The sequence below is a fragment of the Elephas maximus genome, chromosome 18 (genome assembly GCF_024166365.1).
Source record: "Elephas maximus indicus isolate mEleMax1 chromosome 18, mEleMax1 primary haplotype, whole genome shotgun sequence".
Taxonomy (NCBI): domain Eukaryota; kingdom Metazoa; phylum Chordata; class Mammalia; order Proboscidea; family Elephantidae; genus Elephas; species Elephas maximus.
The window spans coordinates 69,402,202-69,430,172 of NC_064836.1; the positions used below are offsets into that span (position 1 = coordinate 69,402,202).

Here is a 27,971-nt window from a genome sequence, read left to right on the forward strand (position 1 = left end):
AACAATTATTTCATTTAGAACTAAAATGTAAGTCACGTAGCACAATGTCTGACTGGCAATGGGTGTTAGTCATGGTATTAATCGCCATCATTTTTATCCCTGCCAACTCCAAACAATAGAGCCCTTTATTGTCTTGCCCTTGGGGTGCAAAGTCAGCCATGGTTCAAACCCTCCAGGGGAGATGAGGAAGATCTTAAGTGTTCTTAAGGCAGCCAACGTGCTACTTTCTCTTCCCCATGGACTTAGGAATCAACCATGATCTAGAAATGACCCTTGTAGGTTGACTGGACCCTGAGGCTGCTGTCACTGTCACAGCCAAAGCTGAAACTGGGTCATACATGGTATCTCAGGCAGTCAGGGCCGGGCTCTCAAGTCCCTTCCTTAGTCAGAAGGAGGTGAGTTCTCAACTCAGCTCTGGAGATATTAAGCAACTATGACTTGCCCGAGTGCACATGGCTCCTGAGTTGCAAAGCCAGGCCAACGCTGCAGCTGTTTCACTCCTGTTCTACCGCTTTTTATTTCCATTTTGCCATGCAGCCTCAGAAACCCCCAGGGGCACTCTGGTCTCATTGTAGCTTTTAGGCTAAGGAAGTGCAAAGCTGATTTGGGTCTTCTTCAGAGGCAGGAAGGGCAGGCCACGTTTGGGGCTGAAGTGAGAATTAGTTCGGTTTGCCTGGCAGCGGGTGAACAGCAAGCAGTTCTTTGGGTGGCTGAAAATAGCCTTTTAAGATGGCCTTTAAGGCGTATTCCTTTAATAATAATAAAAACTTTTTTTTTTTTTTAACTTCATAATGGCCTTATAGAGATTTGGAGTTGAAATACATTGAATCATTTGTTAAATATGTATGGGCTGCCTGCTCTGTGTTACGTGCTGAAAGTGGGAAAAAACAAGAGGCTATTCCTACTGTTACGCAGCTCTCTTATTTTCCGGGCCTGAGGGTAGGGCAGGGCAGGCAGTAAAAACATAAATGCCTGTAGTGTAGTTTTTGTTCTTCAGTATATCTTTTTATTTTATTTTTGGTGGCAATATACACAACCAAAGGAGCTCTGGTGGCGCAGCAATTGAACACTTGGCTGCTATGCAAAAGGTTGGTGACTCAAACCCACCAGGCACTCCGCAGGAGAAAGATGTGCCTGTCTGCTTCCACAAAGCTTACCTTAGAAACCCTATGGGGCAGTGCTGCTCTGTCCTATAGAATTGCTATGAGCCAGAATCAACTTGATGGCAGTGGGTTTTGGGTTTGGTTGTCAGTTTACACCCATAAAGATAATTCTTTGCACGAGCGCTATGCTGGAGGCAAACATTCTTTATTAATTGAGCTAAACTGTAGTTCAACAATGGCTTTGTTTAAAATTTATTTAAAAGTTATTTCTGGGCATTGGATTGGGGGGTTCCCCAGTGTCAATGGATCCAGTAAATTTCTTCAGTAAGTCTTAATCTAAGAAAATAATTTAGTCCTACCTGCATCTAACTTTTAATATATTTTCATTTCTACAGCTAATACACTTTGATACATGGGTACTTTTTAATTTGGAAGTGGCTTAGCATCAACTTTTATTTTTCCGTATTACTTGCTTTGTTTCTTCCTATATATGGCTATCATTTTATCATCTGAGGTTTTATTGTTTTTAAATTTAAATTTTATTTTCACCTCCAAGCTGTAACTTAATTTCAGTTCCAGTACCTGGAAGTGTTTCCATTCTGGCTGTATAGTTCCATTCCATATCCGCTGTATTTCATATTCGAATACTATTTAGAACAACTTTTAAAGAATTTCAAAAATAATTATACAGTTATATATGGTCAGTATAGCAGTATGGATCCTATGCTGCAGTGACTTTCAATTGTGATTTTAAGAGCCTGAACATGTTACAGGCATTTGGCAAATAATTCTTTATCCTTTCCTTCCAGGTATCATCAGTTTCATCCTTTTCTGTGTGCATCGGACTTTAAAAAGATTGCTTCCTTGTATGGTAGCGATAAGTTTGATTTGCCCTATGGGATAAAAACATCAGGTCAGTAGTGCTATTCTATACTAAATTTGAGTGGTGTTTGAGGAGCAGTGCACTTTTATATTATTGTTAAGGCCTTTTAATTTTTCTGCTTCATAATGATCCCTGAAGGGTATGATTTTGTGGTGGGATGAGGGGGATTAATTTTCAGAAAGTGAATTTCCAACCCAGGAAATGGACTGTAGGTCTGAATACCTCCAGGAACTACGATGTCCTTTGCCATGCAACCAGAAGAGCAGGGTAGTGCCCAGCTACCTTACTGAATGTTTTGATCAAGGACCCAGTAGGTGGACCCTGATCAAAAAGAGAAAAATTATAGCACAGGATTTTAAATGCTTAAAGAAACCAGACTTACAGACCTATTGGGACTGGAGGAACCCCAAATCTATTGCCTTGAGATGATCTTTAAGCCTTGAACTGAAACTATCTCATAAAGTCATCTTTAAACAACAGTTTCTTTCAACTAGTAAAGAATGGTCGCCTTGAGCAGTGTACTCTTTCAAAGAATTATCTATAAGAAATCAGATTGACAACAGTAATTCTAAAATACAGAGGAGAAGTTTGGGGGACAGAGAGTCTAAGTCAATGGTGGCAAGACAGTATAGGTAGAGACGGAGAATGGTAACACAATGTGGAGAATGTAAGCAGTGTGACTGAACGGCACGTCTAGAAAATGTTGCACGTCTAGAAAATGTTGCATGGCTGTATGTTTTGTTATGTATATTTTCACACACACACAAAAGTAAATCCCCACCCCTTTTGAAGCAGTGTGAAATAAAAGAATAAAAACAGTAAATTTTTTTTGAGAAACTGCTTTTTACTTTTGTTCTGCCACTGTTGATGTAAATGAACTCTCATGACTTACTTTTTTTTTTGATTTAGAATTAACAGGATAACCCTCTGGGTTAACTTCCTCACTCTCTCCCCATTTCACCTTCATACCTGTTAGTTTTATTTCATCAGCAACTTCTAGATCCTTGATCTGTCTTAATTCAAACAATGCATATTTTAGTTTTGCTAAATTTAGAGAGAGTAACTCCATCTGTAATCACAAAACACTTTTGCCTCTGCTGGTTAACAGCAGATTGGCCTTACACCGCTTTCCAGTCTCGATTTTAGAGAGACCTTGAAAACCCAAGAGGTGACAGGTGCACAATATTCTGAATTAGAATTTGTTTGTTCAATTAATCAGTTTTTGTTTTTTCATTTTGAAAATATTTGACAGAAAATTTGGTAGTTTAAGAAGTTTAAACTCATGGAATATTGATTTCTGACTAACATATCAGCTTCAGAACCATCCGATATTGCTAACTTTGGGCTTACTTTTCTAAGATTGTTTTCAGATTAAGCATCCCATTTTCCTAGCATTTTTGGAAAGCGTTCTTGGAGAATTCACCATTTTGAGTTATACCTTTTTGGTAGTGTTGGCTAATTGTAGATATACAGTTAATTAATGTTTCACCTCAGAGTATATTCAGTGTGGCCATACCAGTTGGAAATGGAGGTGGGGAGGAGGGCAAGATGGCTTGCTATGTGTCTCAAAATCCATGATTAGCGTTTTATTCATAATGCTCCATTTGTCTTCTAGGGGAATATTTTCGAGTTGCTCTTTCAAAACTGCAGAGTTGTGATCTCTTTGATGAGTTTGACAAGTGAGTCTATTTCCTTGCTTCTGTCTGACTTTTACCTTTAGCTAAGATGGTTCAAAATATGCCCCCCAGGAAATGTAAAATGTATTTCACCAGGAAAATCCCATAGCATTTGTGTATAACTAAAACTTCTAGGAGTTATTTCTGTTACATTTGAAATAAATGAACTCAGAAATTAATGTAGTATAATTGGCTCCAAAGTTTGCAAAGCCTTGATGATGAGCAAAGCTGGTCCCAAGTTAGCCCATTCTTAACCCACATTCATCTTTTCTAAGTTGTTATCATTACAGTTTAATTACCCCCACTCCCATTAATCAGCTCACAGCCTCTCTTCAAGGGCCGTTTCCCATACCTCTAAACTACTCATGAGGATCCTTTCTGCTTCACTTGTTAAGGACGTTGAATGTTGCTTTTCTGAGGCAGCTCTCTTCATGTTATTTTAGATTTGAGGGAAGCAGCAGCTTGCTTAGATACAAATTTTCTGACTACAAAGGTAATTTAGTGTTTAGAAAATTTTGGTGTCGAGTTAACCCCCTGAGGAATTGAACTGTCAAAGGTAGACTTCTTGGGTCCTTATTTCACGAAGTTTAAGCTACCCTTTAGAATTTGGCCAGCGGTCCAACGGGATGATGTGGGTAGTCTACACACTTCAGGTCTCCATTAAAAAAGAAAATAGCAGAATTTCCCCTCTTGCCCAGTGCAACAGAGGTGCTATCTGGTGGGTATGGAAGGTAGCAGTTGTGGACAGAAGTGAGAAAGCGGAGATAGAGTTTACAGAATGGAGCCAGAGGAAAAGTGTCAAAGATTTTGTCTGAATTTTATCCCATTTCTTTGTCTGGAACCCAGCTTTTTGAAGTACAAACTCTGTAATGGTATGTTGATTCATCATTATAATTTAGAACTATGCCATCAACCTAATCAATTCCTATTTTGATTATATATCCACAGCGACCATATATTTTTTCTAACTTAAAAGTTTGTAGGGCTCTCATTCACAGAGTATTGTTGTATGCAGACATTTACCATATGTGTTTTACCTCAGTTTTCTCTCATTTTTACAACCACCCTGCAAGGTATGCTCGTTGATCTCAGTCTTACACATGGCGAAATCGAGGCTGGGCAAACATCTGCAGTTTGTTACAGCTGGTACTTGCAGCAAGTATCTGCAAGTATTTATAAAGATTCTTGACCCTGTAAATGTGAGCTACTGTTGGGATTGTTGAATATATTTTGCTAGAAGTTTCCTTTTGCCTAACTTTTATCTTAGAACTAGACTGTGCTTTATTTACCTCTATAACCCTTCCTCGTAGGTGTTCATCCATCTGTATGTGCCTTGGCCAGGCTGTTTCCTCTCTTCTTGCTGACTTAGACTTGCTGTTCCCTATCCTTTCCCGCTTAGAGTGTCGCCATCCCGCACCATCAATCTAGGACAGTTCTTAGCATCACCTGTATTGGGGGAGGCGTAGGGGGTGGCTGGTGAGGGAGGCTTGAAAATCATGCTGACCACACAAGAGTCCTTTAATCTGAAGGTAAAAAGAGACTGATGTAGAGTAAGTATAAATCAGAGACCCTATAGCTATAGAGTGAATGAAATTTTCTTTGTAGGGTCCCCGCAAAGTGAGTGCTGCGATGTGTAAGTTTAATAACATCACAGATGGCCAATCAGCATTGCTGAATTTCAAACCTGTTGCCAAGAGACTTCAGAAAGGGTATTAGATAAGAATGTGTACTTATAGCCCTGTTGGCACAGTGGTTAACAGATTGCCTGCTAACCAAAAGGTCGGCAGTTCAAATCCACCAGCCACTCCTTGGAAACCCTATGGGGCAGTTCTACTTTGTCTTTTAGGGTTGCTGGAGTCGACTAGACAGCAATGGGTTTGCTTTTTCGGTATGCTGATATGTACTTACGTCACTATTATCTTCTATTTGAATAGCGTTCAACTTTTGGGAGGGGTTCGTATGGAAAGTTTAACTTTATCTATATTCTAAGTAAGTTAGTCTATGTTTGCTGGGTACCCACTGTACAACACAAGGAAGAGGCCAGCCTACGCCTGAACAATGCATTTGAAATAAACTTCAGAAAGGCAGAATATGCTAAAATGCCTTATTGCGGCTCCTGAGTCAACTCAGTTTTTCTTCCAAGTGACCTTATGTGTCTCCCATTTGTTCTCTTGGCCTGGGAAAAATGCACTGGAAGAGAAAGGTCTGGAAATGATCTTTATTTTTCAAGCAGAGCATTTGGACTACCCTTGGCAGGAGAGTCCTCCCTGAGCCCTGGTCGTGGATTTGGGAGCTGCCCCCATGTACAAGGATCTAGGCTAACTACTTTGTCATGGGCCTGGAGGTCAGCGGGAAGGGACTGACATAGAGAGCAGCCAGCCCAACCCTTCAAGTCCCTTTCTCCCTTTTGCTGCTCTCCTCACTGATAAGTCGGAATCGACTCGACGGCAGTGGGTTTTGGGGGTTTTCACTGATGTTTACCTAGCTAGTTCTCTGCTTATTCTTTCCTCACCTGTATTCTGGAAGATAATTGACATATTTTGGGCCATTCATCTTCTCCCTACCTTTTATTCTTCTTCTGTCCTCTTTGTCCTTTCCAGAAAGGTTCAGGCATTTTCTCTTGCTTCCAACCTGAATCCTTTAAGATTCTACCAGATTTAAGTCCTAGTTTTGTTCAGATATCTTGTTTGGCATGAGTGTTACCATCAGTTGGGATGGATTCTGCTGTGAGGAGGAAAACTCAAAATCTTAGTTGCTTTTACAAGACAGAAGTTTTCCTCTTTTTCATAGACATCCTGTAAATGAAGTCTGCAGGCGAACATACCCATGCTGGCACAATGGTGCTGTGATCATAGGTACCAAGGCTGCTTCTTTGTTGCAACTCTGCCATTCCTCATTACGTGGCTTCCTCATTATCGTCCATCGTGTTTGCTTGAGTTCCAACAATCACATCTACTTTTCTGCCAGCAGAGAGGAAGAAGGGGAGAAGGGTCCCCACCGCTTAAGACTTGCCTTCTTCTTTAAGGACGTTCCCAGAAATCCCATATGGTACATCCATTATATCTAGTTATGTACTCGAGTGTGTTTGTGCCAACTTGCGAGAGCAGTAGCTCTTCCCAGCTCTTTGTTCAAGGCCATAAATGTGGCTTGAAATAGCCATGGTGGCAGTATTTATACCATGGAAATTGGCAAACACTATGAACCAGGGCTCCCCCAACCCCTGTCCACTCAGACCCAGTTGTTAAACATTTCCTAGCAACCACCGATACATCCCATTGGCTGGAACTCAGCCAGGGCACACCTTGCTGGAAGGTGGACTGGAAAATGTAGCCTTTATTCCAAATGGCTGTGTGCCCACCTTAAAAAAAAATGGGTCCTATTTTAAGGGACTAAGCAGCATGATTAAAAAAAAAATTTTTTTTCTTTTTTTTTTTTTTTTTACTGGGGGACAACTCTCTGTATGAGTATTCTCCATCATTTCCTTTGTCACCACCGGTTGTTTCTGTGTCTGGTAACTTCCAGGATTCTGAAGTTAGTTATGTAAGTCTGTTGTATGAGAACCTAGTTCAGTGCTTTACAACTTTAGCACCAACCATGGCTTCTCTTGTGAAAGATCAGTATGTGGAAGCTATTGAGGCCTATTGGTCTTATTTCTATCATCTTTTTAGTAATATTAGTAAAGTAATTCTGAAGCAGAGGGAGTCTTTTTCTAAAGTTGCTTACCAACCACTAAATTTTATTCTTTAAAAGGTCTGGAGTGAGAGAGATCTAGACCCAACTGCATTTCTTGTTGGCTGCCTGACTTTGGGCAAATTATTTGACCTCCGTAAGCTTTCAGCGTATACCTTCGCCTCGCTCACTGGTATCTCTTTATCCAACATTTGACATTTACAACAACAGTAAAAAATCTACTATCTGACTAATTTGAGCATTAATGACATACGTATGGCAGTAACAAATGCTGAGGTGCAAGGCAGAGTAACGCTGGCTCTGATAATTAATGTTAGGTGTTAACTTCGCTGGGCCCTGATTCTCAGTGGTTTGAAGTTACATGATGTAAATTAGCAGTTATGTAATAATGTAATTTGACAGCTATGTAATGATGTAATTTGGAAACTATGTAATGATGTAGTCATTCTCCATTTTGTGATATGTGATCATCCTTCATTTTTGTATAACATGATTTTTGCATAACAACCTGGTCTTTGGAACCTAACCATGTTGATAAGTGAGGAGAGGGTGTAGTATCATCAATACCTGCCTTAGGGCTTGAGAAGATCTGGCAAGCTCACTAATGTAAGGTACCCATGGTTTGGTTTAAACCTCCATCAATTAGAGTGATTTGATCTTCCAAAAGAGCAGATAACTCTGGAGAACTGGGGACTGGTAGTCTTTCGCAGAAGAGTCTGATGGAGCTGAGCTGGATCATTGCTAACGAGAATGGGGGAAATGATGGAAGAGATGAACCGGATAGACACATGTCAAGGTAGGACTGGTAGGGTAGTTACCCAGAATAGGGGCTAAGGTGGCCAATGGGCAGAGGAAGGTAGAAAGGGCTATAGAAAGGACGTAAAAGGCTAAATAGTGTCCATATCCGGTCCTGCACCCAGGGTAATGAAAGGAAATGGCTTCCTTTTGGGATTAGCATTAGTTGGAATTTCTATTTTATCAACTCACCCCATGAATCTTTTTGCATCAGCTGCTCTTAATATACTGTTATCTGGTTTATAGGAAACAGACCCTTTCTACTCTTTAAGGGTATATAGTTGATCTTGTGTGTTGTTGAGTCGAGTCTGACTCATAGTGACCCATTGTGACAGAGCAGAACTGCTCTCACAGAGTTTCCTAGGATGTAGATATTTATGGAGGCAGATTGCCACATCTTTCTCCCATGAAATGTCTGGTGGGTTTGAACTGCCAACCTTTTGGTTAACAACTGAGCTCTTAACCATTGCACCACCAGGGCTTCTATCTTTAAGGCTATACTGACCTCAAATTGAAAGAACATTTTACACATTGCTATTGTTCTATGTAATTCATTGCAAGTTTAAAAAATTACAGTTGACTTGAAATGGACCCTTCCCCATCCTTCCCTAGCTCTCTATTCCTGCTCTCAGAATAAGCCCTGTGAGTCCTAGAGGCCAGAAGCTGTGGGCAAAGCAGGCTTTGTAGGGAAGGCCTGGAGATTCACCACCTTTTCAGCAGGTATTCCTGCTTAGATTTCCCTTAGTACCATTAACTATAGCCTAGGCCTTCCATCCTCTAGGAATGAAGTCTGGTGTCTTTATAAGGATATAATAAAATCCCCACTTACCCACTTCACTGTTCACTTCTGACACCAGCTGCCTTACAACACTATGCAGCACTTCTCTGAACCTAGGGAGCTGGGTCAGATCTCACACGTTAAAAGGACATCGTCCTTCAGGCTGCCAAATGCACACACAGATGCTAACTGCAAGTTTGGGAGTCCACACAACACCCTCACTTCTGACCTGCTGGCTACAAATTCAGGGGTTCCCTCTAACCCTTTAGGATACCAGTCATACACTCAGAGGTTCCCAACCCCTCTCACTGACCTACTGGCTCCCACAGGTTTGATAATTTCCTGGAATAATTCACAGAACTCATGGAAAAAGAATACAAAGAGACATATAAGCTGAGGTTTGGGAGGGTTCCCAGTGAGAAGCTTCTAAGTCCCAAAAAGGGACACGCTGCCCTCCCAGTACATGGATGTCTTTCACCAACCAAGAAGTCCATGGAGCGGCAGTGTCCAGAGCTAATATTGGGATCTCATTATGTAATGTGAACTCCAGCCCTTCTTTCCTGAAGTCAGGCAATATCATGAGGTAATCATGAGGTGGGTCTTTCTGGCCTGGCCAGCCCCAACCCCAGAGTTACTTTATCACCTTGCTGGCATAACCTGTTAGTTAGGTGTGGTCTGGAGCCCTTACTGAAGATACTTAAATTCCAAGGGTATTTTTGGTGGGATTCTCTCTCAGGAGGAGCCCTGGTGGTACAGTGGTTAAGAACTCAGGCTGCTAACCAAAAGATCAGCAGTTCGAATCCTCCAGCCACTCCTTGGAAATCCTATGGGGCCCTTCTACTCCTCTGTCCTATAGGGTTGCTCTGAGTTGGAATCAACTCGACAGCAGTGGGTTAGTTAATTTGTTTGTTTTGGTATATCTCTCAGGAACTGAAGACAAAGACCAAATTCCTTGGATAAAGTTATTGTAAACCCCAGAGGCTTCAAAAGTGTTTTGAGAAACCTGAGGGGACAAATCCACCCCAACTGCTGCCTGTCTTCTCTCAGGCTCCTTCCTTGGGCAACTCTAGCTCCTTTGCAATCCTCTCTATAGGCTGCTGCTATTGATTTCTCCTGGACTCTGGTTCCTCTCCTATTCTCGGCTGCCATGTTTAATAAACTTCATTAAATGATGAGGGTATTTTAAGGAAGTTCCATCAAAGAAAATCAAAAACCAAACCCGTTGCCGTTGAGTTAACCCCAACTCGAGGAATACTTAAAATATGCCCACATTCCAAGGCCCTAGCCCTTCTTGGGGGCCCCTGACTGTTCATGTAGCTCTGAACACTGGCCTGCCCCCTCGTCCTGGGACTTGCTCCTCTCTCCTTATTCTTCCACAGCCAGAAGGAGCAAGAATAATGTACAGACAAGCTGCTGGCTCCAACCACCAACGGCATTCCGAAAGCATGCCAGATTTTAGAAGATCATTTTAGTACTGCATGGATGGTTATATAGTTGTTGTTGTTAGTTGCTATCAAGTCAGCTCGGTTATATAGTGTTGTTGTTGTTGTTAGTTGCCATTGAGTTGGTTCCAACTCATAACGACCCTACGTGCAATATAACAAAACATTACCTGGTCCTGCACCATCCTCACAATCGCTGTTATGCTTGAGCCCATTGTTGCAGCTACTGTGTCCCTCCATCTTGTTGAGGGTCTTCCTCTTTTCTTCTGACCCTCTACTCTACCAAGCATAATGTCCTTCTCCAGGGACTGATCCCTTCTAATAGCATGTCCAAAGTATGTAAGACGAAGTCTCATCATCCTCGCTTCTAATGAGCATTCTGGCTATACTTCTTCCAAGACAGATTTGTTCGTTCTTCTGGCAGTCCATAGTATGTTCAATATTCTTCGCCAACACCATAATTCAAAGACATCAATTCTTATTCCATCTTTCTTAGTCACTTTCCAGCTTTCATATGCATTTGAGGTGATTGAAAACACCATGGCTTGGGTCAGGCATACTTTATTCCTTAAAGTGACATCTTTACTTTTTAACACTTTAAAGAGATCATTTACAGCAGATTTGTCCAATGCAATGCATCATTTGATTTCTTGACTGCTGCTTCGACGGGTGTTAATTGTGGATCCAAGTAAAGTGAAATCCTTGACAACTTCAATATTTTTTCCATTTATCATGATGTGTTGCTTATTGGTCAAATTGTGATGATTTTTGTTTTATATTGAGGTGTAATCTATTATGACAGCTGTGGTCTTTGATCTTCATCAGTAACCATCTCACATCCTCTTCACTTTCAGCAAGGAAGGTTGTATCATCTGCATTTCACGGGTTGTTAATGGGTATATAGTAGCTGCACATAAATATCTCACTCAAAGGAAACACCTGCATCAAGTCAGTTGCTTGCCAAATGGATAGAAATTTGTGAAAGCTGCCTCATTCAAGCAGAATCCATTATGTCAGCACCATCTGAGCTGGGTTAGATTGGCAACCAGTCAGGGCAGGTGCATGACCTAGAATACTTACAAAAAAAGGACTTTAGCAGCATATTTATTTAAAAAAAAAAAAAAACTCCTAACAAATAAGGGATATCAAGGTCTGCATCAGTGTTCTAGACAACCTGCTGTCAGGCAGGATTTCTCTACATTGCAGCCTTTTCAGCGGGGAGATCTTGAACATGAGGAGAAGTTATGACTCTGCATCAACAGATTGAGTCATGTGTGGTAAAGAGCAAGAGGAGTTATGATCTGTTTCATAGCAACTGCTAGGTTCAGATGTTGGGCAGAGATATGGAAATCATGGTAGACATGCCAGAGGAAATGGTCACATGCCACATAGAATAACGATGACATCTTAGCACCAGAGAAGACCTCAGTGATTCTCTCAGGGCTTCAAATGCTGAGAATTTGCATTTCTACCCCAGATAAACTGAGTCAGAATCTACAGTTTGAAAAGATCCCCAGGTGAGTCATGTATAATGAATTTTGAGAACCACTGCTCAGAATTCTCAGAATTGGTTCTCAGAATTGGTCCCTAATCAGTGGTATTAGCATCGCCTGGGAACTTGTTAGAAACGCAAGTTATCAGCAGGAGTTTGAATGGAATGCACTGATGGGAAGCCCTGGATTCTTTTTACCAGGGCTCATGTGCTAAATGGCGGAGTCAGAACTAGTAGTCAGGACCTCACTAACAGTCCATTGCACATGTTTTAGTATTTTCTGGTTGGAAATAACTACTCCTGTTGTTGCTGTTGGTTGCCGTCAGGTCGATGCCGACTCATGGCGACCCCATGTGTGCAGAGTAGAACTGCTCCATAGGATTTTGAAGGTTGTGATCTTTCAGACACAGATCACCAGGCCTGTCTCCCGAGGGTGATTGGGCTCAAACCACCAACCTTTTGGCTAGTAATTGGGCACTTAACCATTTTTTGCTACCAGGGAGTCCTAACAGTCCCTAAGAGTAGTTTAAGCAATGTGGACATTTATCTCTGTAACGACACATTTGTGGCGTCATCTGTAGGTTTGTGGTTCCAGTTTGCAGGGCTGGCTGCTTATGGCTGCACAGACTGTGAATTGAACAAATCCAGGTGTTGCCATTCATACACGTAGCTGTCTGATAGTGCTCCCTGAAGTTGGACAGTGGACAATTGCAGGATTGGATCAGTGGCTTGATGGTGTCAGACCCCTGGGCAGCTTCTCTGTGGATTTTTCTGCTTTTCTCTCTTAGTTGTAAGATGGCTGCAGCTGTTCTTTGTATCATCACATATAAGTGTCCAGTTTCTACACAAAAAGGAATAGGTGGGTGTCATGGATTCAATCATGTCCCCCCAAAGACGTGTGTAATAACTTGGTTTTAGGCCATGATTCCCGGTATTGTGTGACTTTCCTACATGTTGTAAATCCTGCCTCTGTGATGTTGTTGAGGGAGGATGGGTGGCAGTTGTGTTAGTGAAGTAGGACTCAATCTGCAAGATTGGATGGTGTCTTGAGGCAACCTCTTGAGATATAGGAGAGAAGTGAGCAGAGAGACGGGGAACCTCATACCATCAAGAAAGTGGTGCTGAGAGCAGAGCACGTCCTTTGGACCCGGGGTCCTTGTGCAAAGAAGCTCCTAGTCTGGGGGAACATTGTTGAGAATGCCGACAGAGAGAGAAAGCCTTCCCCTGGAGCTGACTTCCTGAACTTGGACTTTCAGCCTACTTTACAGTGAGAAAATAAACTTCTCTTTGTTGAAGCCATCTACTTGTGGTATTTCTGTTATAGCGACACTGGATAACTAGGACAGTGGGTAAAATATTTTTTTTTTTGAAAAAGAGGTGTTTTACTCACATTATTCTCTTGAAAAAAAAAAGTTGCCATTGAGTTGATTCTGACTGCTTGCAACCCCCTGTGTTCCTGAGTAGAACTGCTCCATGGGGTTTTCAAGGCTGTGACCATTCAGAAGCAGATTGCTAGGCTTTTCTTCTGAGGTACCTCTGGATGGGTTCAAACCACGGACCTTTCACTTAGTAGTTGAGCACTTAGCCATTTATACCACTATTCTCTTAAAAACCCATTGCCATCAAGTCGATTCCAACTCATAGTGACCCTGTCGGACAGAGTAGAACTGCCCCATAGAGTTGTAAATCTTTATGAAAGCAGACTGCCACATCTTTCTCCCATGGAGTGGCTCGTGGGTTCGAATCACTGACGTTTTGATTAGCAGCTTAGCACTTTAACCACTGTGCGACCAGGGTCCCTTACTATTCTCTTAAAAAAAAAAATTTTTTTTTTTTTTCTCTTACCAGGGGCAAAATCTTTTCCAGAATCGTTTTAACAGGTTTCTCCCAATATCTTTTTGTCCAAAGATGGGTCACAGGGCCCTCTCTAGACCAATCATCAGCTGAGGGAAATGGCTCAGTATTGTAGGCTTACTAAAGAAGGGCCCCACTAGCAAGGCACCCAGGGTAACAGGTGTTGGGAGTGTCACCAGGAGGGTCTGCCATAGATGGTTACATGGAAGATGGAGTAATATGTTTAAATGTGTATGATGCTGCTGAAGGGAAAAATGAGTGTCAAACAGCGCTCAGAAAAGAAGAAGACACATCACAGATTGTTTGAGAAGGTCAACTGAAGTTTCTTTTCTCTATGTTTATGATGTTGACATTTCCCTCTGCTTAGGGTGTCAACTCTTCTGGCTTTGCCTGGCTTTACAAAAAATATGCGTTTCACGTGGGGTGGTGTAATCTCTCACCACCACTGTTTCAGCAGCTTTCCAGATTTTCTGTTAACAGGTTCAGTCAGTCTGGAGTGGTTTTGTTTTCTGGGTGAGCAGCTGGAGGCATGTGCCTTTCCCTACCTTTTTCCAGAGTAGGGGAAGGAATAACAGGTACCTGTTTCTTCAGAAACAAAATAGGAAAATGACCTTCTCCACACTTAAGGCAAAACAGACCCAACTTCCAAAATGCACAGCCTCTGAATCAGGAAGCGTTTTAGAATGTGGGGATGTAAAATGGTACTTACTCCTGACCTCAAGGGACTCCCAATGACTGAAGCTGTTTATGCATCAAAATTGGGCTAATTAAAGATGGTGAAATTATGTAATCCCCCAAAGGACATTGGAAGCCATTGTTTCACACCTAAGGAAATAGGGGAAGCTGGGAGCCAAGGCCAAGTGGATGAAGCCAAGGCGAGGATGAATCACTCCTTCAGTAGTATGTGGGTGCCTGCTGAGGAGAGAGGAAACCAGTGTTACAAGGTGCTGCCAAGAGTCATGGGGGCACTGTGAGTACTAGCTGTAGATAAGAAGTTATTGCCAAAAAAATAGTCCTAGGAACTCCTCCAAAGAGTTTCTAGTGTTAGATATGATCCTCCAAAAAATGTGTGGACCTTAGCAATATATCTTACTAGGAAGAAAGGTGAATTTTCATTGACAAGATTTCCTTTCAAAAGCATTGATAATCTTTTCCTACGTAAAGCAACTTCCCTCCCTACACCCCCACCCCTACCCCAAACAGGAAGAGAAGAAAAATAGAAAGTGAAATTCTTAAAAATATGGTAACATTGAACTGCTGAATGTTTGAAATTGGCATTCTCTCTTTTTTAAAAAATAATATTGTGTTTTAGGTGAAAGTTTATACAGCAAATTAAGTTCCCATTTAACAAGTTTTATAAAATTTTTTCCGTGCCATTAGGTACAATTTTCGCAATGTGTCAGCATTCTCATTATCTCCATACTGTTTGTTCTGTTTCCATTGATCTATATTCTCTTCTGCTCCTTGCCTTCTCATCTTTGCTTTTGGGTAAATGTTGACTGTTTGGCCTCACAGTTGATTTGTTTAAGGGAGCCAGGGATGAATTACCCAATAAGCAAGGTAAGCATGTACTTAGGGTATCAACGAAACAGGGGCATCAGTTGTCCAAAGCAAAGTCCCATAGATGCCAAGCAGACAGGACACAAGGAAAAGTGAGTGCTGCAGTGGAAGGAAACTGGCAATGCACTAAATGAAATTGATACCAGCTCCAATGCTGGCCGGAAATAAAGGTCATGCAGGTCATATGGGCACCCATGTGCAAGGTTGTTTAAGCTATGAGGCCCCTACCACTTCAGCACCTTCATTGACATCTGTCTCCTACCATCCCCTCCTGTGCAATTGAAACTCCTTATCTTGGTGGGTCTCTTGGGAGCATACTATTTCTTTCTAATATACAAGAGGCTTGGGTGGGCTGTCAGGTTTAACTCTTGCTACATTCAGCCAAAATGCAGCTGGATCCAACATGAGCAGTTACTGAGCAGGGACTGACTATATTGGTAGATAACAGGTCTCTGATCCGTCTTGAGAGAACCGTCTTGTACATCCACATCTGCTGATCCAGCAACTCCAGCCAGGAGAGCCGGCAATGCTCTTTGCCATGATACAAACACAAGGGTATGCTGTTGTGCACATCCTGGTAAACAACCAATGGGAACTTCAGTCCCAGATGGTGTGCAAAAGTGAGGGAACTAAAATAAGTCAACCACTGCAATGAATTCAATCAAGTTACTTTTTAACTGTATAGCATATACATATGTCCTATGTTTTATAAACAATAATATTTACCACTTTAATTTTAAAATGTGCTTGGAATACATGCAGATGCAATCTACTATATGTTTAATATAATTTAACTTGGGTAATAATTTAATATAATACTAACATAGCAAACATCCAAAAAATACTGGAAACATTAATATTGATCTAACACAAAAGTTTTAATTTATATATCAAGTGAGTTTTGTTTTTTGTCTGTCCTGCAGAACCCAGTGCTTGATGTTACTCTATATATACTAATATGCAAAATTCAATATTTATTTATTGTGCAAAATATGTTTCTGTTTTGCAAGAATGAGTGTGTTTCTAAATTCATCCTCCAAGAAAGCAACAAAGGGCATTTATCAGAGCGTTACATTTATATTTTATCAGAATATGTATCTCTGTGTAAGGAAATTGAACAATTTCTCAAGGAAATGAATATTTAGATAAGAAAAGTTATATAAATGTATTTTATTTTCTATTTCCTTTCAGACTTTTTTTTTTAACTGTGCTTTAGGTGAAAGTTTACAGCTCAAGTTAATTTCTCATACAAAAATTGTTGCATCAATTATGTATGTATCACCAAATATGGGAGTTGAACAATTTCACAAAGAAATAAAATGTACGTTTTATAAATCTTGTATAGAATAACAATTATACTTTCCTTTTCATTTTGGACTGATTGGGTATAACCTCACATTCAGTTCTCTCCTGTCAACCTCATAAGAACGTACTGGTGACACTATAATCACGTGGCTCATGACGTATCTGATCCTGTACTGGGCAAAGTGCACCGAGGTGCAACTTCGGACTGATCATACCCTTGTATATGTATCATGCTCTTTGTAATCACTTTTCTCCTGTCGAGTGTCAGCAGTAGTCCAACAAACCATGAAGACACAGCATGAAAGGATGGAAAGTGAATGCACAAGTTCTTAAGTATTATTTCAAAATGAAAAACACTCGTGAAGATCTGCGAAAGTGTCTTACAACAAACGAATGAAATTGTTTCTACCATGCTCGTGGATATGTAGACTCAACATTGTGAAAATGACAATTCTACCCAAAGCAATTTACAAATACAATGTAATACCGATCCAAATACCAACAAAATTCTTTAAAGAGATGGAAAAACTTATCATTAACTTTATACGGAAAGGGAAGAAGCCCCGGATAAGTGATGTACTACCGAAGAAGAATAAAGTAGGAAGACTCAAGCTACCTGACCTCAGAACCTACTGCGCAGCTACGGTAGTCAAAACAGCCTGGTATTGGTACAAGGACAGATACAATGACCAACGGAACAGAATTGAGAACCCAGATATAGATTCATCCACCTATGGTCACCTGATCTTTGACAAGGGCCCAAAGTCCATCAAATGGGGAAAAGACAGTCTTTTTAACAAATGGTGCTGGAAAAACTGGATGTCCATCTGCAGAACAATGAAACAGGACCCATACATCACACCACATACAAAAACTAACTCAAAATGGATCAAAGACCTAAATATAAAGCCAAAAATTATGAAGTTCATAGAAGAAAAAATAAGATCAACACTAGAGGCCCTAATACGTGGCATTAACAGGATAGAAAACACAGCCAACAACACACAAGCTCCCAGAGGATAAACTAGATAACTGGGATCTTCTAAAAATTAAACACTTATGTTCATTAAAAGACTTCACCAAAAGAGTAAAAGGAGAACTTACAGACTGGGGGGGGGCGGGGAGGAATTTTGGCTATTACAAATCAAACAAAGGTCTAATCTCTAAAATCTACAAGAAAATCCAACACCTCTACAACAAAAAGACAATCCAGTTAAGAAATGGGCAAAGGAAATGAACAGACACTTCACCAGAGAAGACATTCAAGCAGCCAACAGACACGTGAGGAAATGCTCACAATCTCTAGCCGTTAGAGAAATGCAAATCAAAACCACAATGAGATACTGTCTCACCCTGGCATTACTGGCACGAATCAATAAAACAGGGGATAACAAATATTGGAGAGGCTTCGGGGAAATTGGAACTCTTATGCACTGCTGGTGGGAGTGCAAAATGATACAACCATTTTGGAAAACAATATGGCACTTCCTTAGAAAGCTAGAAATAGAAATACCATAGGATCCAGCAATCCCACTCCTAGGAATATATCCTACAGAAACAAGAGTTGTCATATGAATAGACATATGCACACCCATGTTCACTGCAGCATTGTTCACGATAGCAAAAGATGGAAAAACCTAGATGCCCATCAACAGATGAATAGATAACAAACTGTAGCACATATACACAATGGAGTATTACACAATGATAAAGAACAACGATAAATCTGTGAAGCATCTCATAACATGGATGCATCTGGAGGGCATTATGATGAGTGAAATATGTCATTCACAAAAGGACAAATATTGTATGAGGCCACTACTGTAAATATTCAAGAAAAGGTATATATACAAAAAGAAATAATTTTTGATGGTTACAAGGGAGGGGAGAGTGGGGATGGAAAAACACTTAATAGACAATAGATAAGTGGAAACTTTGGTGAAGGGTAAGACAGTACACAATACTGGGGGAGCCAGCACAACCTGTTCAAGGCAAGGCCATGGTAGCTCCATAGACACATCCAAACTCCCTGAGGGACCGGATTGCTGGGCTGAGGGCTTGTGGGGACCATGATCTCAGGGAATATCTAGCTGAATTGGTGTAACATAGTTTATAAAGAAAATGTTCTACATTCTACTTTGGTAGTGTCTGGGGTCTTAAAAGCCTGTGAGCAGCCACATAGGATACTCCACTGGTCTCACCCCTTCAGGAACAAGGAATAATGAAGAAAACTATACATACAGGGGAAAGATTACTTCACAGGACTAATGGACCACATCTACCACGGCCTCCACCAGACCGAGTCTAGTACAACTAGATGGTGCCTGGCCACCACCACTGACTGCTCTGACAGGGATCACAATAAGAGGGTCCCAGACAGAGCTGGAGAAAAAAGTAGAACAAAATTCTAACTAAAAAAAGAAAGACCAGACTTGCTGGCCTGACAGAGACTGGAGAAACCCTGAGAGTATGGCCCCCGGACACCCTCTCAGCTCAGTAATGAGGTCATTCCTGAGGTTCACCCTTCAGCGAAACATTGAATAGGCTCATGGAACAGAACAAGACTAAAGGGACACACCAGGCTTGGGGCAGGGACTGGAAGGCAGGAGGGAACAGGAAAGCTGGTAATAGGGAACCGAGGGTTGAGAAAGGATAGTGTTGACATGTTGTGGGGTTGTTAAGCAATGTTACAGGACAATGTTTGTAGTAACTGTCTGATGAGAAACTAGTTTGTTCTGTAAACCTTCATCTAAAGTACAATTAAAAAAAAATTTATTTCCGAAAAAAAAAATTTTTTTTTATAAGTACTATATCTTTTGACTATCTCAGACCTCAAGAAGAAAATTACATGTTCCAAATCAAGTTGTTTTACTTACTAATTTTCAAATATAAATTTTTGTGTTAACATCCAACTTTGAATGTAAAGTATATTTTATGAATTTTACTTGTTTATAAATTTTACTTTCAGTTACTCAAATTTATTTGCTACAGTAGAACCAAATTTAAAAAGTGACATAATTTTGTATCCAGGTAAAATGACATGGCAACAACTAAGTGGAGCACAAAAATGAAAGCTCACAGAAGACAAAAAGAAAAGGATTTGTGCGTCTCTAAGGAGAATTCCAAAATTAACTTTTTTTAAAATGTAATGAATCAGAAGAGACTTCTCCTGTTGAACACTTGAGTTGAATGAGTGCAAATTGTTCATTGTACTAGTACCACTAGTGCTGAAATTACTAATAGCAATACAAATATAAGAATTTGTTCCATATTCAGCATCCTTCCTTGCTGTAGTAAGAAAATTAATAGTGGTGTAGAAAGTGAAACTATTTTCGAATCTGAAATTGCTGCATCTGCAGACCACATAAATACCAGAAGTACAGATCCTGCATTGTGATATAATTTTTCTTCTGACGATGTAAATTACTGGGTTGAAAGAGGGCCAAGTGATTATCAGCATCACAGTGGACAATTTGAAATTCATGTCAAAAATTTCTGGGTGGTAAACAAACAAGGTTCTGTAGCCAAAATATGTTTTTATGATACAAAGCTAATTGTGAAAATTTTAAGAGGGAGTGACTACTGTATTCTCCATCAGTCCACTCTGTATATTGTTTTGTTTGAAAACTATCCAGTCCTAAATCATTTAATTCTTGATTTGCTATGAATGGGTTTAGTGATTGGCACAACTCAAATATGATTGGTAAACATCAAAACAGTTCAATTCACAGAGTTTGTATGTCATCATATTTAAACCAAAAACGTGGTTTTGGCTTAACTATGAACTGGAAACAGAAACTAATGAAGAACGTCAGTTTTGGAAAGCTATTTTGCAGCATATTGTTGCTCAACATGGACTATCTTTTTGAGGAAGAAATGAAGTGTTTGGGTTTACTTGAACTTGTTCAGTTTGATCCATTTTTAGCAGGGCACATCTCAAAATATGGTAAAACAGGAAAGGCCAACCCATTGGATATGTCTAAAAATTAGACATTAATTTATTATTATTGTTATAATTATTAATAAACTTAATAAGTGATAAAGTTCAATCAACTATTTTCAGTGAAATAAGTATAGCTCGATATTTTAGTTTGTCTGTAGATTCTACTCCTGAGCTTTCTCATACAGATCAGCTAAGTGTTGTTTTAAGAAACAGACCATCAAGAGGTTTATCACATTTACTAGCTTAAAAAGTCATACAGGGAAGAAATCACAGATCAAGAACTTCACTATGTGAAGTTTGCAAAATTGATTTTTTTGAATGCGGAGGCCAGTCCTATGACAATGCTGCCAATATGTCAGGGCATTATAAAGGCATGCAACAGAAGATTTTAGAACGGAATGAATATGCAGTCTTCATACCACGTGCTGCACATCCACTTAATCTTGTAGGACATTGCCCAGTAGATAGTTGTCTGGAAGCAGTTGATTTTTTTTCTAGTGCCCAGTTACTCTACACATTTTTTGCCACCTTTACTCACTAATGGGCAGTTCTAAAAACATACTTAGGCAATGATAAAGTATTAAAATGTCTCCCTAATAAACGTTGGGAAATGCATGCTGTAGCAAGGAGTGTAATCCTGAAATTGTACACTCAGGTTCTATATGCCTTAGAAAATATTGCTGAAGATCAGATACAAAAAGGAGGTACTGAAAGAGAAGCTGAAAACATCACCAAGAAAATGCAAATGCTCGAGTCTGGAACTATATTGGTTATGTGGAATAATATATTGCAGTGTTTTCATCGGATGAGTCAAGCGCTCCAAAATTCAGAAACAAATGTAAAGACATGCACAGATCTCTACCAGTCATTAATAATTTATTATTAATAATTTAGGAGAATATTTTGAAATTTTTGAAAACACAACAAAACAAGATACTGCCAAACACTGATTATCAAGCAGTTCGCCATCACAGAAGCATTAGAAAGAAACAAGTAAATGACAGAAGTGCTCCAGAACTGTTGAGTGCCAGAGATAAAACTTCGCGTAACGGCATAATACACCATCGTTGACACACTTCAATCTTGCATGAAAAGGAGGGTGAGAGTGTATGAAGTTCTTTCAAATGGATTTTCCTTCTTAAACAATGTGGATACACCTAATGAAGAAAGCATGAAGGTATCCAAGAAATTAGTGCAGGCTTATCCCAACGACTTAAATAGAAACCTTTCTGGAGAAGTGTGACAATTTCATTCTTTACTTGAGAATGAAGTTTACAGAATCAGAAAAGACAAATTTTATGCATGTAGATATGTCTGATTCCATAATAGAAAACAAAATACAATGCATATTTCCCAATGTTGAAATTGCTTTACGCATATTCCTGACTAATGATCACAAACTGTACAACAGAATGCTCATTTTTGTTCCCAAAGAGACTCAAAAACCTTCAGTGTACAATGATTCAAGATAGACTTGATTCATTATCCTTATTATGTATGGAAGTAGACATTGTTTGGCAACTTAATTGTGATGAAATCACTGAAGAATTTGTAAGAGCAAAGAGTAGAAAAATGTTTTTAATTATAACATGTTAGAGATGAAAGATCTATCTAAAAATAAAATATGGTAATTTGCTGTAGTATTTGTTTTCTGATCATTAAATTTTCTTTTATGACATCTTTTCATTGTTCATTTATAATTATAGTATTTATTATGAAACAAGCATCAAAATTGAAGTATGAGCCATTTAAAGCAAAATTGGAAATCATCAATTTTTTGTTGTGGGAGATTGACAGAATTTTACATTGATTGTTGAAACGACAGTTCACTGACTCATTTTCTTTATTGTAGGATATATTGGATGCTCTTTTTGTAGAAAATATGGTACACAGTAATAATCGTAGTACCCCGCATCCATGAGAAATTTGATAATTCAGTTCATCTCATTCCATTAAAATGGCATACACCACTTTTGTATTCAATCGCTAATATTATCAAAAAAAAAAAAAAAAAAAACCAAACCCAGTGCCGTTGAGTCAATTCCGACTCAGAGAGCCTGTAGGACAGAGTAGAACTGCCCTGTAGAGTTTCCAGGGAGCACCTGGCAGATTCGAACTGCCGACCCTTTGATTAGCAGCCGTAGCACTTAACCACTACACCACCAGGGTTTCTGCTAATATTATAGTTGCATTATAAAAATGTTACAACATGGATAGCTGAGACACACTCACACGTATACACACACACATAATACATATATCCTGTTCAAAGGCGTGAATAAGCAGAGGAGGGGGTACTACAGATTATCAGTGTTTAGGGCTCTCACATGCCTTAATGCAGCCCTGAAGGGAGCACATCACTCATGGGTGATATTGTTTATTCTATAAGCCAATCTATTATTTGGCTGAAAGGTGACCTCCAGAAATAGCTTCAGTTCCAAGTTCAAAGGGTACCAGTCCTAGGCTGGGTTCCTTAGAGGAGTAAAACCAGTGAAGCACATATACAATAGAGAGAGAGTGATTTACTTCAAGGAAATAGCTCATGCAGTTGTGGAGGCTGGCAAGTTCCAAATCTGTGGGTCAAGCATCAGGCTGGAGGTTTCTTCGGACTCACATGGTTGCAGGGGCTGATGAGCCCAAAATTGACGGGTCGGGCAGCAGGCTGCTGGTTCACGTCCCAAGAACTGGAGGTCAGAGGATGACACGTCAGATGTAGGATTGAGAGTGAGTGAGCTTTGCCAGAACATCCATATATATTGGATGCAGGCCACACCCCCAAGGAAACACCCCTTTCAACTGATTAGCTGCTTACATCAAATCACATAATGGAGCGTGATTTACATAATATCTACCAAACCAGTGAGAATCATGGCCTGCCCAACCTTAACCATCACAATATCTTAGGGAGATAGTCTAGGGGGTTCCTCTAGCCTCTGTTGGCCCAGTAGGCCTGACCTTTTTTAGGAATTTGTAATTTGTTCCACATTTTCTCCCATTCTGTCCTGGACCTTCTATTGTGTCCTTGGTCAGAATGGTCAGTATTGGTAGCCAGGCACCATCTAGTTCTTTTGGTCTCAGGTTAGAAGTGGCCATGGTTATTCGTGTGGGCTATTAGTCCTGTGGACTAGTTTCTTCTTTGAGCCTTTGCTTTCTTTCATTCTTTTTTGCTCCATATGACTAGAGACTAGAATTGGCATTCTTCTGAGTGAGGTAATGTCTATATTATTTATTTCCATTGTTTTCGATATGCTTGAACCTGCTGGAACCATAAACAGGAGTCACCTCAGGAGGAGGTTGGAGAGGCTGGGCTCAAGGAATGACTGTCTCTTTGTAGGTAATCCTTGAGGATACTATAGAAGAGATCTACCTGGAGCCTCCAAATGCCCCCTTTCTTCTTGGCTGGAAGGCTCAGTAGGAAAAGCTTGCCAATGCCTTTGAAAGGAAATCTCATTAATGAAAATTTGCTTTTCTTCCTAGTAAGGTATATTGCAAAGGTCCACACATTTTTCTAAGGAGCATATATAATACTAGAAAGTCTTTTGGTGGTGTTCCTAGGAGTACTCTTGAGCTTGAATAGGGACCCCTGATATGACATATGTGTATGACACATGGTAGCTATTCTTACCGTGATGCCATTTTGGGTGGCACATGATCTAGGACTTGATGATCAACTGCAATCCAGCCTGATATAGATAACAGGAAATTCCATGAATACTAACTTGTCATTTCATTGCTAATGCTTTTCAGAAGTAGACTGCCAGGTCCTTCTTCCTAGTCTGTCTTAGTCTGGAAGCTCAGCTGAAACCTGTCCTGCATGGGTGACCCTGCTGGTATCTGAATACCGGTGGCATAGCTTACAGCATCACAGCAACACACAAGCCCCCACAGTATGACAAACTGACAGACGCGTGGGGGATGTTCTGCTGCTATTCATAAGGCTTTCACTGGCCAGTGAAAACCTTATGAATAGCAGCAGAATGTCGTCTGATATAGTGCTGGAAGATGAGCCCCCCAGGTTGGAAGGCACTCAAAAGATGACTGGGGAAGAGCTGCCTCCTCAAAGTAGAGTCGACCTTAATGACGTGGATGGAGTAAAGCTTCCGGGACCTTCATTGGCAGACGTGGCACGACTCAAAATGAGAAGAAACAGCTGCAAACATCCATTAATAATCGGAACCTGGAATGTACGAAGTATGAATCTAGGAAAATTGGAAATCATCAAAAATGAAATGGAACACATAAACATTGATATCCTAGGCATTAGTATAGGGTCGCTATGAGTCGGAATCGACTCGACGGCACTGGGTTTGGTTTTTGGTTAGTGAGCTGAAATGGACTGGTATTGGCCATTTTAAATTGGACAATCATGTAGTATACTATGCTGGGAATGACAACTTGAAGAGGAATGGTGTTGCAGTCATCATCAAAAAGAACGTTTCAAAATCTATCCTGAAGTACAACACTGTCAGTGATAGGATAATATCCATACGCCTACAAGGAAGACCAGTTAATACGACTATTATTCAAATTTACGCACCAACCACTATGGCCAAAGATGAAGAGACAGAAGATTTTTATCAGCTGCTACAGTCTGAAATTGATAGAACATGCAATCAAGATGCATTGATAATTACTGGTGATTGGAACGCGAAAGTTGGAAACGAAGAAGGATCAGTAGTTGGAAAATACGGCCTTAGTGATAGAAACAATGCCAGAGATCAAATGATAGAATTTTGCAAGACCAACAACTTCTTCATTGCAAATATCTTCTTTCACCAACATAAACAGTGACTATACACATGGACCTCGCCAGATGGAACACACAGAAATCAAATTGATTACATCTGTGGAAAGAGACGATGGAAAGGCTCAATATCATCAGTCAGAACAAGGCCAGGGACCGACTGTGGAACACACCATCAATTGCTCATATGTAAGTTCAAGCTGAAACTGAAGAAAATCAGAGTAAGTCCACGAGAGCCAAAATATGACCTTGAGTATATCCCACCTGAATTTAGAGACCATCTCAAGAATAGATTTGACACATTGAACACTAGTGACCGAAGACCAGACGAGTTGTGGAATGACATCAAGGACATCACCCATGAAGAAAGCAAGAGGTCACTGAAAAGACAGGAAAGAAAGAAAAGACCAAGATGGATGTCAGAGGAGACTCTGAAACTTGCTCTTGAGCGTCGAGCACCTAAAGCAAAAGGAAGAATTCATGAAGTAAAAGACCTGAACAGAAGATTTCAAAGGGCCTCTGGAGAAGACAAAAAGTTTATAAAGTATTATAATGACATGTGCAAAGAGCTGGAGATGGAAAACCAAAAGGGAACAACATGCTCGGCGTTTCTCAAGCTGAAAGAACTGAAGAAAAAATTAAAGCCTCGAGTTGCAATAGTGAAGGATTCATGGGGAAAATATTAAATGACGCAGGAAGCATCAAAAGAAGATGAAAGGAATACACAGAGTCATTATACCAAAAAGAATTAGTCGATATTCAACCATTTTAAGAGGTGGCATATGATCAGGAACCAATGGTACTGAAGGAAGAAGTCCAAGCTGCTCTGAAGGCATTGGCGAAAAACAAGGCTCCAGAAACTGATGAAATATGAATTGAGATGTTTCAACAAACAGATGCAGCACTGGAGGTGCTTACTCGTCTATGCCAAGAAATACGGAAGACAGCTTCCTGGTCAACTGACTGGAAGAGATCCATATTTATGCCTATTCCCAAGAAGGGTGATCCAACCGAATGTGGAAATTATAGAACAATATCATTAATATCACACACAAGCAAAATTTTGCTGAAGATCATTCAAAAACGGCTGCAGCAGTATATCGACGGGGAACTGCCAGAAATTCAGGCTGGTTTCAGAAGAGGACGTGGAACCAGGGATATCATTGCTGATGTCAGATGGATCCTGGCTGAAAGCAGAGAATACCAGAAGGATGTTTACCTGTGTTTTATTGACTATGCAAAGGCATTCAACTGTGTGGATCATAACGAACTATGGATAACACTGAGAAGAATGGGAATTCCAGAACACTTAATTGTGCTCATGAGGAACCTTTACATGGATCAAGAGGCAGTTGTTGGGACAGAACAAGGGGATACTGATTGGTTTAAAGTCAGGAAAGGTGTGCGTCAGGGTTGTATTCTTTCACCATACTTATTTAATCTGTATCCTGAACAAATATTACGAGAAGCTGGACTATATGAAGAAGAACGGGGCATCAGGATTGGAGCAAGACTCATTAACAACCTGTGTTATGCAGACGACACTACCTTGCTTGCTGAAAGTGAAGAGGACTTGAAGCACTTACTAATGAAGATCAAAGACCACAGTCTTCAGTATGGATTACACCTCAACATAAAGAAGACAAAAATCCTCACAACTGGACCAATGAGCAACATCATGATAAACGGAGAAAAGATTGACGTCAAGGATTTCATTTTACTTGGATCCACAATCAACACCCACGGAAGCAGCAGTCAAGAAATCAAAAGACGCATTGCATTGGGCAAATCTGCTGCAAAGGACCTCTTCAAAGTGTGGAAGAGCAAAGATGTCACCCTGAAGACTAAGGTGCGCCTGACCCAAGCCATGGTATTTGCAATCACACCATATGCATGTGAAAGCTGGACAATGAATAAGGAAGACCAAAGAGGAGTTGACACCTTTGAATTGCGGTGTTGGCGAAGAATATTGAATATACTATGGACTGCCAAAGGAATGAACAAATCTGTCTTGGAAGAATGCTCCTTAGAGGCAAGGATGGCGAAACTGCGTCTTACATATTTTGGACATGTTGTCAGGAGGGATCAGTCCCTGGAGAAGGACATCATGCTTGGTAGAGTAGGGTCATCGGAAAAGAAGAAGACCCTCAACGAGGTGGATTGACACAGTGGCTGCAACAATGAGCTCAAGCATAACAACGATTGTAAGGATGGCGCAGGACCGGGCAGTGTTTCGTTCTGTTGTGCACAGGGTTGCTGAGTCGGAACTGACTCGACAGCACCTAACAACAACAACAACATTTCATTGCTGAGCAGTGATTATGGAACTGGCTGTGCCTGGGACTGAGCTGAGTTACCTCTTTCTGGGATCCCTTCAGAGATTAGATTTGTGGGTCAGGAGTACTTCGTTGAGGTTCCAGGATGAGAACCTTGGGGACATGGTAGCCTGTCCTCATGGCTCTGCCCCTGCATGTTTTGTGTCCTTGGAGTCAGAGAGCATGGTGTCAGGCTGGGGATCCTGAGCCAGGATGAATGCTGTGGCCCCTGGGGTACCTGGGCTCAGGGCAAGACCACCCCTTCCCTTGACATGGGACTGGCCTCCAGCCTTCATTTGAGGAGGGGTTAGGCTAGGTGTGCTTAAACCAGTTATCATCAGGTACCATAATTATAGATATTCCTCCTTCACCCACATGCAGGTTACGTTGC

At 40.6% G+C, this 27,971-nt stretch overlaps 1 protein-coding gene across 23 annotated transcripts in view; it reads left to right on the forward strand.

Annotated features, from left to right (window-relative positions):
* The window catches only part of ST3GAL6 (ST3 beta-galactoside alpha-2,3-sialyltransferase 6), a 106,607-nt gene that overhangs the window by 53,878 nt on the left and 24,758 nt on the right, over positions 1-27,971 (forward strand). For 20 of the 23 annotated variants that reach the window (XR_007513864.1, XM_049858395.1, XM_049858384.1 and 17 more), the window contains 3 exons: positions 1,913-2,016; positions 3,602-3,665; positions 8,020-8,148. Coding sequence is in view for 22 of the 23 variants with exons in the window: in XM_049858395.1 (XP_049714352.1) it covers positions 1,913-2,016; positions 3,602-3,665; positions 8,020-8,148 (297 nt within the window). In the remaining variant the exon portion in view is untranslated. Of the gene's footprint in view, positions 1-1,912; positions 2,017-3,600; positions 3,666-8,019; positions 8,149-19,608; positions 27,952-27,971 lie in introns of those variants that run through there. The other 3 variants (XM_049858382.1, XM_049858402.1, XM_049858381.1) reach the window with 2 other exon arrangements.